Source organism: Bos grunniens, chromosome 4 (assembly GCF_055505025.1).
Source record: "Bos grunniens cultivar Pamir isolate PY7600 chromosome 4, Bosgru_T2T1.0, whole genome shotgun sequence".
NCBI classification, from domain to species: Eukaryota; Metazoa; Chordata; class Mammalia; order Artiodactyla; family Bovidae; genus Bos; species Bos grunniens.
Window position 1 is genome coordinate 49,153,975 of NC_141168.1, and position 14,250 is coordinate 49,168,224.

Sequence of the window (14,250 nt, forward strand, 5' to 3'; positions counted from 1 at the left end):
TTTTACCAGAACCTAACTTAGTGAGATTTTATCAAGACACTAACTGACCTGGGAGGAGGGACATCCCAACTTCAGCCCACTCTAGCCACCCTGTCCTACCCAAGAGAGGAGAAAAAAACTGAGAGGCTCACTAGAGGTCTGAGAGCTAATCACAGGCCCCCAAGGCCAAAGAAATAAAAGCAAAAATAAGCAAATGGGACCCAATTAAACTTACAAGCTTTTGCACAACAAAGGAAACCATGAACAAAACGAAAGGACAATCTACAGAATGGGAGAAAATATTTGCAAATGATGTGACCTACAAAGGTTTAATATCCAAAATATACAAATAGTTCATACAGCTCAATCAAACAATCCAATCAAAAAATGGACAGAAGGCCTAAATAGACATTTCTCCAAAGAAGACATACAGATTGCCATAAGACACATGAAAAGATATTCCACATTAATTGAAAATGCAAATCAAAACTATTACAGTGAGGTACCATCTCACACCAGTCAGAATGGTCATCATCAAAAAGTCTACAAATAATAAATGTTGGACAGGGTGTGGAGGAAAGGGACCCTCCTACACAGTTGGTGGGAGTGTAAACTGGTGCAGCCACTGTGGAGGACAGTACAGAGATTCCTTAAAACTAAACACAGAGCAGCCATAAGATCCAGCAATCCTACTCCAGGGCATATATTTGCAGAAAACTCTAATTTGAAAAGATATATATACCCCAATGTTCATAACAGCATTATTTACAATCGCCAAGACATGGAAACAACCTAAATGTCCATTGACAGACAGAAGGATAAAGAAGATGTGGTGCATATATTCAATGGAATACTACTCAGCCAGAAAAAAGAATGAAATAATGCCATTCGCAGCAACATGGATGGACTTAAAGATTATCATACTGCCAGGAGCCGGCATATTGCACATTGAGGACATATTGCACATTGAGTGCATATTGCATATTGAGTGCAGCACTTTCCACAGCATCATCTTTCAGGATCTGGAATAGCTCAACTGGAATTCTATCACTGCCGGTAGCCAGCGTGAGGAGCTCCGCCATGACAAAGGTCATGAGGAAGGAGGCTCGGCACACGCAAAGGCGGGATCGAGCCTTAGGAGTCCCCCTGGAAATTCTCAAGCATTTACACCCAAAACCAGAGTCTGCCAACTTTCTGCTTTGTGCTTTCACCTACACCTCTGACTTTACGGGGGGCTGTCCCCCACTACCTCTCTGAAAAAAGAGTTAGCTTACAGCTCCAGTTAATAATTCCTGGGTGTGACAGTGTTTCAACCTACAAACTCCTTTGGAAATCCTCTAGCCTGCCTGAATAGGTTTTTCTGGCCACATGTGATTGTTCAGAGCCTCCCAACTGTGAGAGGTAGGAGATGTTCTAAACTGTCTAAACACAGATTCTTTTGAGCAGTTAAAAGATTGATTAGAAATTGTATTGGTGAAGGGATTTTCACTTGTTGGGCCAATGTTTGCTGCTAAGTTTCCATATCCCTTACCTGCTGTGTCCCTGGCAGTGTATTGATTAATATAATCAGTGTAAGTAGTAGCTTTAATGTTTGTAACCTGGGACCCTTGAGTTAATTCTTTTTCTTGTTATAACCCACCACACCTTTGCTCTGTAGGAATGCAACTTTATCTAATGCTTTTGGAGGGTGGCTCCTGACCAATCACCTTTAGAGAAAAATAAGTTTTCTGAAGAAAGGGTCTTAAAATGTTAACAGGCCTCCGGGCCAGAAGATGATGCAAATCACCTAAGCTTTTGCATATGATAAGTTTGCAGGAAGAAAGCCTGGCTTGCTGCATGACTCTACCCCTTCCCCCATTATCCTCTATGCATAACTTAAGGTATAAAAACTACTTTGGAAAATAAAGTGCGGGCCTTGTTCACCGAAACTTGGTCTCACCATGTCGTTCTTTCTCTTACCTTCTGGCTGAATTATTCAGCCTCTTTTCTCCACTGAATTTCCTCACTGAGCTATCCTCATTCTATTACTCTTTATATCCTTAATTAACGTTTAATTAAGCAATTGTTTCCTGATTTTCGCCTACGCCGTCTCTCCTTCGAACACCCTGGATCAGCCAGGGCTGGTCCCCGGCATCATACTTACTGAGGTAAGTCAGACAAAAATGAATAGGACAATATATTACTGATTTGTGGAATTTAAAAAAATTCATACAAATGAACTTATTTATAAAACAGAAACAAACTTATAGTTGTCAAAGGGGAAATAGAGGGGAGGAATAAGTTAGGAATTTGGGATTAACAGCTACACACTAGTATATAAAAAATTAACAAGTATATAAAAAAATAACTAGGGCCTACTGTATAGCACAGGGAACTATATTAAATATCTTGTAATCTCCTATAATAGAAAAGAATCACTTCGCTGTACATCTAAAACTAACCCAACACTGTAAATAAACTCTACTTCAACTAAAAAAACTTTAAGAGTGAGATCTAACCTAGGATCACAGAACACTTGCCCTCCTTGACATCTTCACCACATCCCTGAAGGCCTGTTTACTCCAGTTCCTTTACCTAAGATATACATCATGCCCAGCTTTCAACAAAAAATTACATAGCATACTGAAAACCAAAAACAACTGGAGAAGACAGAGTAAGCATCAGATCTAGACTCAAATATGGCAGAAACAGTGGCGTAATCAGACCAGGAATTTAAAACTACTCTATTTTATATGCTAAGGGTTCTAATGGTTAAAAGTAAACAATATATAAGAACATAGATAACTGTGATATAAGAAAGAAAAAATTTTTGGTCTTTGTCCCTGGCTCCTGGCACAGAACTCCTAAAACTCTTGGAATCTCCTGAGTGATGATGTTGTCTTTGTTGTGTTGATAAAATGACTCTTGGCTGAGTGATGTCTAGATGGTTTCAGGACGGAGGTTGAGCACTGGAAATACCAAATCATGTGACCAGAGGGTTGGAAATTTCAGTCACATCCCTGACCTCTGGCAAGGTAAAGGGACTAGATATTATTTTCAATCACCAGTCACCAACAGTTTAAATGATCATGCTTCTGTAATAGAACTGCCATAAAACCCCAGTAAACAACAGAGTTTGTAGAACTTCCAAGTTGGTGAACACACTGAGATGCTAGGAAAGTGGTGTACACAGAGAGAGCATGAAAGCTTCACGGCCCTCGCCCCATACCTTGCCCTAGACATCTCTTCCATTTGGCTGTATCTGAGTTGTGTCTTTATAACAAACTGGTAATAGTAAGCAAAATGTTTTTCTGATTTCTATGAATTATTCTAGAAAATTATCAGACCTGTAGGAGGAAGTTGTAGGACTCTCCAAATTTGTAGTCAAGTCAAACAAAACTGCAGGTAACCTGGAGCCTTGATACCTGGGTTGGTGTCTGCAGTGGAAACAGCCTTGTAGAACTGAGCCCTTAGCCTGTGGCTGAATATAGAAGTTGAGACAGAAAGGAGGTCTGAAACCTGCACCTCAGGACTATCCTGGGGTCTCTCGGCTGAATAACCAGCCCCTGGGTGTCTGCCGTGAAACGGGTCATCCTCCACCCCACACACACACACGTATGTGGCATACATACATGCTAGGTTTCTCAGTCACGTCCGACTCTTTGTGACCCTATGGACTGTAGCCTGCCACGCTCCTCTGTCCATGGGATTTTCCAGGCAAGAATACTGCAGTAGGTTGCCATGCCCTCCTCCAGGGGATCTTCCTGACCCAAGGATGGAACCCATATCTCTTATGTCTCTAAATCCAGGACTTGGTGTCAGAGTTGAATTGAATTATTGGGCACCCTGTTAAAATCAGATAACTGGAGAATTGGTTTTCATCAGAAAACACTCCTGAAAGAACCTGAGAGTAGTGTAAGCAGAGAGATGGAAATTCTAAGAAAGAATGAGAAAGAAATACTAGAGATTGAAAATATTCTAAGAAAAATGAAGAATGCCTTCGGTGGACTAGTTGGACTGGACATGACTGAAGTAAGCATCTCTGAGCTTGAGGAAATGTTAATAGAAACATCCAAGGCCAAAAAACAAAGAGCAAAATGACTGAAAAGGATAGAACTAAATGTCTAAGAACTGTGGGACAAAAGATAATGTCCATTCAATGAGAATACCAAAAGGAAAAGACAGAGAGAAAAGGCCAGAAGAAATACTTGAAGCAGTAACAACTGAAAATTTCCGCAAAATTAAAGGGAAAAAAAGAGTAGGGTGAAGTTCAGAATTTTCCATAGAGTGACTAGGACAGAATCACCCTACCCTCTGCCCAGGACAATTCCTTAGCCCCCTTTGCCCCCTTAGCATTTACCACTATCTGATGAGCATTATATTTTCATCTTTCAAGATTTCTTCCTTTCTCTTGGACTTCCTGCAGTTTGGATATGACATGTCTAGGTATAATTTCTTTGGTATTTGTCCAGCTTTGTGTCCTCTGAGCTCCCTGGATCTGTGGTTAGATCATGGCATTCAGTCCCATCACTTCATGGCAAATAAAGGGGAAAAAGTGGAAACAGTGACAGATTTTATTTTCTTGGATTCCAAAATCACTGCAGATGGTGACTACAGCCACAGAATTAAAAGACGCTTGCTCCTTGGAAGGAAAGCTATGACAAACCTAGACAGCATATTTTAAGGCAGAGATATCACTTTGACAAAGTACAGTCAAAGCTTTGGTTTTTCCAGTAGTCATGTATGGATGTGAGAGTTGGACCATAAAGAAGGCTGAGTGCCAAACAACTGATGCTTTTAAACTATGGTGCTAGAGAGGACTCTTGAGAGTCCCTTTGTGAGCAAGGGGATCAAACCAATCAATCCTAAAGGAAATCAACCCTGAATATTCACTGGAAGGACTGAAGCTGAAGCTGAAGCTCCAACAGTTTGGCCACCTGATGTGAAGAGCTGATTCATTGGAAAAGACCCTGATTCTGGGAAAGATTGAGGGCAAGAAGAGAAGGGGGTGCCAAAGGATGAGATGGTTAGATGGCATGACTGACTCAATGTACATGAGTTTGAGCAGACTCAAGCCTGGCGTGCTACAGTTCATGGGGCTGCAAAAAGCTGGACCTGACTTAGTGACTGAACAGCAATTAGAATTCATGGTGGACACATTAATAATGCCTTTCTTTATCTGGAGTGTGTAACAGGCCCCTTGGTGCAGTAGGAAAGGTTTAACTAGGATGACGTTCTTTTCTGACCCCCACTGGCTGTGTGAGCACAGGCAGGTTATCCATCTGGGCCTCTGTTTCATCTCTACAGCTGAGCTTCTTCCTAAAGGACTTAGATCTACAAGGACCACCCTATCCCCAGCTGCTCCTGTGGTGGCCTCTGGCTCATCTTCAGGTCTCAGCTTCAAGTTCACTTTCTCCTGGCAGCATTCCCCAACCCACAGATTTAATAAGGTCTACCTTAGTCTACTATCTTCCTTCATAATAATTTTCTCAATTCTAATTAATTAGTCGGTTGTCTAACTATCTAATGTCTGTTTTTCCTGCTGGGGTGCAAGCTCTGTAAGAAGGAAAGTTGTGGCTGTCTTTGTTGCTGCCTCCTGAGCACTTTTCACAATGTCTAGCACAGAGTAGGCACTCCAGAAGTATCTTTCAGATGCACAGATGAATAAATGAACAGTCAAGTGGTTATGAATTAGAGATTAAGTAATTGGCACAGTGCCTGGCATATATTTGGTGCCTAGTAAATGATAGCTGTTGAGTTCATGGACATACTTTTCATCAGATGCTAGTAGTTTCCATGACTAACTTGGTTTTATGTCTTTGCAAAGGTTATTGGGATTTTATGAATGAGTTTCATATAGTTCAGTAATTTTTCAGAAATCCAATTACTAGAACTTAGAGAAAAGATTGTGTATCTGTATGATGATGATGATTATGATTCCCTGGAGAAGGGAATGGCAACCCACTCCAGTATTCTTGCCCAGAGAATCCCATGGACAGAAGAGATTGGCAGGCTACAGTCCATGCATTTATACATATTCAGTCACTTTAGTCATGTCTGACTCTTGGCAACCCCATAGACTGTAGCCCACCAGGATCCTTGGGCTTCCCTGGCAGCTCAAACAGTAAAGAATCCACCTTCAGTATGAGAGATCTGGGTTTGATCCCTGGATTGGGAAGATCCCCTGGAGGAAGGCATGGCAACCCACTCCAGTAGTCTTGCCTGGAGAATCCCCATGGACAGAGGAGCCTGATGGGCTGCAGTCTATAGGGTAGCAAAGAGTCAGACATGACTGAGCAACTAAGCACAGCACAGGCTCCTCAGTCCATGGGATTCTTCTGGCAAGAATACTAGAATTGGTTAACATGCCCTTTTTGAGGGGATCTTCCCAACCCAGGGATTGACCCCGCTTCTCCAGCATCTCCTGCATTGTAGGTGGATTCTTTACCCCTGAGCTACTACGAAGCCTGGACTATGGTACATGGGGTCACAAACAATTCAACAGAACTTAGCATGCACATACATTTGTTCTTTGGGTTTTTTTTCTTGGCCAGGTGCCTCTCCTTCTATGTGCTAATGTCTCTTTTACCTATAAAAGAGGCCATTTGATGAGACTTGACCTTCAAAGATGAAGAATCTAATTGCTTGGAACTTGGGTTATTTCAAACAATGAAACACTCAATAGCTTTTAAGGACCTGTTGGGATGCAGAGAGGCAGAGCTAACAGGTGCTGGTTAGGTAATGGGATTGCATTTTCAAGGAACACCATGCTCTTGACCTGAACTGCCTTCCTGGTCTGAGAGGCTGTAGGCACAGATGGTGTGCAAGTCTGCACTCAGCAACAGCGTATGCTTTTCTTTCACCCACCTTCATTCCTGAAGAATCTGTCCTTGGTCTCCTGGAAACTCATCAGCGATAATTTTTTTTTCTTTTTTTTTTTCTTTTTTTTTACAGAGAACAAGAAATCTTTATTATTTTGAATGCTGGTGCATAACCAAAAACAAGCTTAATTAGAGGAGGAGACAGAGGGAAACTTCAGATACTGAGGTGGATTTCTGGGCAGATTTAAAACTTTTAAGGGCTGTTCATAGTGTCTTTTTTTTAGATGTAGGGCTTTCCTTAACAATGTTCATTTAACAGTTCTTACATTATGAAGTTCAACCAGAGTCTTTTGCCTGTAAAGTTAAATGAAAAAAGAGAGCAAGTGAAACAGAAAATTCTCTAGTATATACTGATATTTGAAAGAGTTTGTGTTCTTTGTAATTTCATGTACATTTTACAATCTAAATTTGAAACTTTATTAAGGACGTCTTAAGTTTTGACTTTTAAAAATGTTCAAGGCAATGAATTTTCTTGAATTAAAGATTACAGTAGCTTTAAAAATGATCAAGATATATGTACAAACAAAATCTCAGTTGTTCTTGGAAACACGTTTTAAGATATAGCACACAAGACACATACTTCTTTTGGGGGTAGATTATCCTTTGAGATACTGAAGAATACTCGGTAGATTTATTTTACACTAAAAATTTAGCCTTTGATAACCACAGCTCGGATAGATTACAAACTTGAATCTTTAAAGTTTTCTCAATATGCTTTCAGTCCAAATAACTCAAAGACATCTTATGTCCTAAGGTGGATACATCAGTTACTTTTCCTCATATAATTATCATCAGTGGGCTCTTGTACTGGCAGTCTATCTTGGTCATAACTTATCCTTGAAAAGCCATTCCTTACAGTGAAACATGAAAGATTATCTTCGTCGATGCAAGGAAATTACTCTGAGTAAACAACAAAGTCAAAGCCGTGTCTCTGGACATTCTTGAAAACAGGTTTCAACAGTACTAAGATACTCTTCTTTAACAGTTTTCTTCCTTTTTCATAACTGTGCAGTCACTACCTTATTCTACTCTGCAGAAAAAAAAATTTTTTTTGGAAGATTAAGTTTTTCATTGGCACAGAACTATTTGGAATGAACCCAAAAGACAGTGGAATGCTGAGTCTCTCCTCAAGCAGCTTCCTCCTCTCTTAACAGCATTTAACTACTCTCTGTCAATGATCTCATCACAGCCGAGTTCTTCCGTCAGACGATTGACAACCATAAGTGAAAAAAACTCTTCGATAAAAGCCAATTGATCAAACGGGGTCTTCTCATAATGCATCTGAAACCCGCCATCCAGAGCTGCTTCTCTGGCTCTGGAGGTTCTCAGAAACATCTTGTTGGCTTCTTCAAGGGCCGCTGATACTCTGTAGCCCGCACCACTGAGCGGCTCCTCTTCCGGATAGTCATAGTCGTCCTCCCAGTCATCGAATTCCTCGCCCTCGTCCTCGCTCTCGAAATCAGGGCCCGCGATCTGGCCTGGCTGCTCCCCAGGGCTGGGCCGGCTAGCGAGGCCTCGGGGCCCCTGTGGCTCCGCCATTGGCTGGGCCGCCTCCTCCTCCATTGGGCCCTCCTCCTCCAGTTGCGGCGGGGCCCCGGCGCGGGAGGGGTTCGGGGATAGCTCCCGGCTCCCGCCGCCTACCTCCATGTGCGGAAGGTCACTCTCACCAGGAATCACATCCATTTGCAGATCGGTGTTCTCATAGAGCTCGGACAGCTCGTTCATTTCAGACATAGTGCAAGCAGCTCAACCTCCCCACAAGTCATTCGTTTTCCCTAAATTATTTTTTTCATTCTACAGGTATACCTGGAAGATACTGTACGTTTAGTTTCAGATCACTTAATAAAGTAAATATTGCAATAAAGCTAGTGACACAAGCTTTTTTGTTTCCCAACTTGCATAAAAGTTGTATTTATACTACACTGTAGTATATTAATTGTTCAATAGCACATCTAAAAAATGTACATAAGTTAATTTAAAAGTTGCTAACCATCATCTAACCTTTAAGGAGTCCTAATCTTTTTTTGGTGGTGGAGGGTCCTGGCTTAATGGCTGCTGACTGACCAGGATAGTGGTTGCTAAAGGCTGGGGCAATTATAACAATTTCTTAAATTAAGATAACAATTATGTTAGCTGAATTTATTCTTCCTTTCATGAACAGTTTCTCTGTAGTATGCAGTGCTGCCTGTTGGCATTTTACCTACAGTAGAACTTTTTTGCAAAATTGGAGTCAGTCCTTTGCAAACTCTGCCACTGTTTTATAAGCTACGTGTAGGCACTATTCTAAATCCTTTGTTGTTATATCAACAGTCACAGTATTTTCACAGGCATAGGTTCCTTAATGAACCACCATTGTTTTGTTTTTTCTGCTCGTGCATAAGAGCTTCTCATCCGTTTAAGCTGTATCACAAGATTTCAGCAATTCATCCTCATCTCCAGGTTCCAGTTATGATTCTATTCAATAGTTCTCATGCTATTTCCATCATATCTGCAGTTACTTCTTCCACTGAAGTCTTCAACCCCTAAAAGTTATCCATGAGGCTTGCAATTAACGTCTTTCAAACTCTTGTTAATGTCCATATTTTGGCCTCTCCCATGAATAGCAAATGTTCTTAAATGGCACCTAGAATGATACAGTCTTTCCATGGGGTTTCAATTTACTTTGCCCAAATCAGAGGAATTACTACCTATTGCAGCTATAGCCTTATGAAATGCATTTATTTTTATTATTTTAAGATACAGCCCCTTCTTTAAAAGTCTTTATTGAATTTGTTACATTGCTTCTGTTTTATGGGTTTTTTCTTTTTTTTGGCCACGAGGCATGTGGGATCTTAGCTTGCCAACCAGGGATCAAACCCCACCACCTGCGTTGTGAAGTGAAGTGAAGTGTGAAAGTGAAGCTTTCCAGGGAAGCTCCGAAATGTACTTCTTAATAAGACTCTAAAGTTGAAAGCATTCCTTGATCCATGGGCGGCAGAATGGATGTTGTGTTAGCCAGGCATGAAAACAACATTAATCACATTGTACATCTCCATCAGAGCTCTTGGATGACTAGGTGTATTGTCAATAGGCAGTAATATTTTCAAAGTGGTCTTTCTTTTCTGAGCAATTGGTCTCCATACTAGGCTGAAAATATTCAGTAAACCATGTTGTAAACAGATGTGCTGTAATCCATGCTTTGTTTTTTCACTTACAGAGCACAGGCAGAGTAGACTTAGCATGACTCTTAAGTGCCCTAGGACTTTTGAAATAACAAATGAGTACTGGCTTCAACTTAAAGTCAGCAGCTACATGATCCTCTAATATGAGCATCAATCTATCCTTTGAAGCTTTGAAGCCAGGTACTGACTTTTCCTCTCCAGCTATGAAAGTCTTAGATGATACCTTCCTCCAATAGAAGGCATTTTTATCTACATTGAAGACCTGTTTAGTGTAGCCACCTTCATTAATTACCTTAAGTAAGTAAATAAGTGTTAGTCGCTCAGTCGTGCCTGACTCTTTGCGACCCCATGGACTGCAGCCCACCAGGCTCCTCTGTCCATGAGATTTTCCAGGCAAGAATACTGGAGTGGGTTGCCATTTTCTTCTCCAGGGGCCAGGGATCAAACCCAGGTCTCCTGTACTGCAGGCAGATTCTTTACTGACCGAGCTACAAGGGAAGCCCTAATTACCTTAGATCGTCTAAATAATCTGCTACAATTCTACATCAGCACTTGCTGCTTCGCCTTGCTCTTTTATGTTATGGAGATAGCTTTTTTTCCCTTAAACTTCATAAACTACCCTCTGCTATCTTCAACCTTTTTTTCTGCAGCTTTCTCACCTCTTTCAATCTTCATAGAATTGCAGAGAGTTAGGACCTTGCTCTGGACTAGGCTTTGGCTTATGGGAATGTTGCAGCTGCTCTGATCTATTCAGAGCACCAAAACTTTCTTTATATCAGCATAAGGCTGTTCCACTTAGTTCATGCACTCACTGGAGTTGCAGTTTTAATTTCCTCCAAGTTTTCCTTTGCATTCACAACTTGTTTGGTGCAAGAGGCCTGCTTTCAGCTTGTCTTGACTTTCAACATGTCTTCCTCACTAAACTTAGTGATTTCTAGATTTTAATTTAAAGTGAGAGACATGTGACTCTTCTTTCACTTAAACACTTAGAGGCCATTGTAGAGTTATTAGCTGGCCTAATTTCACTGCAAGGAGATCCAACCAGTCCATCCTAAAGGAAATCAGTCCTGAATATTCACTGGAAAGACTGCTGAAGCTGAAACTCCAGTACTTTGGCCATCTGATGCAAAGAACTGACATTTGAAAAGACCCTGATGCTGGGAAAGATTGAAGGTGGGAGGAGAAGGGGACAATAGAGGATGAGATGGTTGGATGGTATCACCAACTCAATGGACATGAGTTTGAGGAAACTCCAGGAGTTGGTGATGGACAGGGAGGCCTGGCATGCTGTAGTCCATGGGTTCGCAAAGAGTCAGACATGACTGAGTGACTAAACTGAACTGAATTTCAATATTGTGTCTCAAGGAAAAGGGAGATCCAAGGAGAGGGAGAGAGATGAGGAAATGGTTAGTTGGTGGAGCAGTCAAAATACATTTATCAAGTTTGCCATCTTATGTGGGTGCAGTTTGTGGCACCCCAAAATTATAATAGTAACAACAAAGATCACTGATCACAGATGAGCATAACAAATACAATCATGAAAAAATTTGAAATATTGTCAGAATTACCAAAATATAACACAGAGACACAAAGTGAACAAATCTGGTTGGAATAATGGTGTCAATAGACTTTCTGCAGGCAGGGTTGCCACAAACCTTCAGTTTGTAAATAGCACAGTATCTGTGAAGTGCAGTAAAGCAAAACACAATACAACGAGGTGTGCCTGTATTTTCTTAAACTCAACTCCATTCAGGCATTTATATGCTCTTGGGTATAAACAAATTTAGCATTTAGTCTTAGCTGCTATTTAAATCATTTGGGCTATAATTCTATTTTATGATTTATACATCTCAAATTTTACAGCCAGTACCTGAAGCACAATGAAAAAAATGAAGCTGGATAGCTTAGGATAAAGTGCCAATATTATTCTTTCATATTTTAGGGCAAATCATAAATCCACAGATCTGTGGCCTTCATTTTAATCTAGTTTATGACTAATTCATTTTGATTGTTCATAGTTGATGGCAATGCATATTGTTTTTCCATTTGCTGATTTGGCATCGCTTCTTATTTTCATGTTTTATGGAGAGTCTTAGCTTTAGTTATATTATGCAGATCTAAAGAATTTTTAAGACCAGTTATCAGTCATAGTCATGTTGTTATTTATCAGCATAGCTCCCTCTCTCACCCACCTTTATAAGAGCCCGTGACTTCTAAAATAGTGATGGCAAGTTCCCTTGGGTTTTGCAGAGCTAAAGATTAGCATATACATAGATGAAAATATCCCTTGAAACAAACTCTTTCTGGAAGCAAGCATTCTCCATCCCTTTGTCAGCTATGGAAAGCTCTGTGGGTATCTACTTCCTGGAGTACCAGAAGGCTCAGATGCCATAAGCACATCATCTTCTCTTGTTCCCAGTACACAACCAGATCCTTGCTCTTTTTCGTGGCTTCTGATCCTGTTTTTGTCTTTAATTCCTCCCTGTTTATATAGATGTGTGTCCCTTGGATCCACAAATCCTTTGGAAAGTGTGTGGGGTCCAGGTTATAAAAAAGGTACCCCACTTTATTTCAGTTCAGTCGCTCAGTCATGTCTGACTCTTTGTGACCCCATGAATTGCAGCACGCCAGGCCTCCCTGTCCATCACCAACTCCCAGAGTTCACTCAAACTCATGTCCATCCAGTAGGTGATGCCATCCAGCCATCTCATCCTCTGTCATCCCCTTCTCCTCTTGCCCCCAAACCCTCCCAGCATCAGAGTCTTTTCCAATGAGTCAACTCTTTGCATGAGGTAGCCAAAGTATTGGAGTTTCAGCTTTAGCATCAGTCCTTCCAATGAACACCCAGGACAGATCTTTAGAATGAACTGGTTGGATCTCCTTGCAGTCCAAGGGACTCTCAAGAGTCTTCTCCAACACCACAGTTCAAAAGCATCAATTCTTCGGTGCTCAGCTTTCTTTACAGTCCAACTCTCACATCCATACATGACCACTGGAAAAACCATAGCCTTGACTAGACGGACCTTTATTGGCAAAGTAATGTCTCTGCTTTTTAATATGCTGTCTAGGTTGGTCATAACTTTCCTTCCAAGGAGTAAGCATCTTTTAAAATCTGTCTTCCTGAGACACTCTTGTCTGGTGCTAGTCTGAGTTATGAGGGACTGACAGGCCCTGCTCATCCTCCATCTCCTCCATACCTCCTCCATCTCTCCCTGCTATTTCTTGGTGGCAGCACCCATTTGTACTTAAAACAAACAGATCATGGTTACCTGCTTGACATTTAAAAAACAACAACAACAATGTGTATCTCCCCCTGAGTCCTCAAACTAGAATCAGGACTACCCCCAAAGATTTAAAGCATTTCCCAGGACTTAAATGTTTTGCTCATTTCTAGCTTTAAGACCCCAGGTCTGCAAACTCACTAGGCTCATCTAGTCTATCCTCTCTTCAGAGTAGATACAGCTATGGAATCCAGCCTCTACTTCTCATTTATACAAATACCACCCACATGAGGCATATGTATGTGGAAGATGTTCCTGAATGCTTGGGGAAACAGAAAGTGTTTATAAGAAAGCAAAGCAAGCAACTAAAAACTACATAATAGGTGGTCCTGGGATTTTGCCATCTCTGTGGTTTGTCTTCTGCCAAGCCACACTCTCAGAGTGTCATTTTTCACCCACAGTGTTTTATCAAGTTAGTTTTCCCAGTGAAGACAGTTCCTTTCCTAAGTGGAATTCCAATACTAGGTTTTATGGTGGTTTTTCTCTCATGATGTTACAAAAGATGACATGGACACAGTGTCTTTATAACTCTATTATAAGTCTAAGAAGGCAAAGACCTCCTTTCAGATTTCTTAACAACTCAAAGAGAAGGAAGGAGGATGAATGTGGACCATCTGTTGTGTGTCAGGTTGAGAAGAAATAATTTGCCTAAAAACCACATTGTTTAGATTGCAAAATCAACACAAATTTGTGAAATGACTAGAATTCCCTGATATTTCAAACTCACAAAACTACTAGGGACTCTTGGACATTGCTGCCTCTACTTGCGGCCTACCTGCTCCAGCCTGTCTCTAGTAACCTTTGCTAAGGATGCATGGCGGGAGGGAAGAGTGGCCGTGGTGGCCATTGTGACTAACTTTATGTGACTAAGACAGTGTTCCTGATGGTGGTTCTTCTGAGAAAAGTGACGTCTCAAAAATAGAAAGGCTTAAGTCAGACTTTACTGAGCCATGAGTCAGTTGCTGAGTT

General features: G+C 41.1%; 2 protein-coding genes across 2 annotated transcripts in view; both read right to left on the reverse strand.

The window, feature by feature from the left end:
* Nucleotides 1–14,250, reverse strand: part of GSDME (gasdermin E) — a 113,619-nt gene that overhangs the window by 87,344 nt on the left and 12,025 nt on the right. The gene's annotated exons all lie outside the window — the stretch shown is intronic.
* On the reverse strand, nt 6,912–8,609 carry LOC147374077 (EP300-interacting inhibitor of differentiation 1-like). Its single transcript, XM_086396332.1, has one exon. The coding sequence runs from the start codon at nt 8,571–8,573 to the stop codon at nt 8,001–8,003; it is 573 nt and encodes a 190-aa protein (XP_086252458.1). The 5' UTR covers nt 8,574–8,609; the 3' UTR covers nt 6,912–8,000.

Coding starts and splice junctions, on each gene's coding strand:
- LOC147374077 (XM_086396332.1), bottom strand. CDS start 8,573: ATGTCTGAAATGAACGAGCTGTCCGAGCTCTATGAGAACACCGATCTG.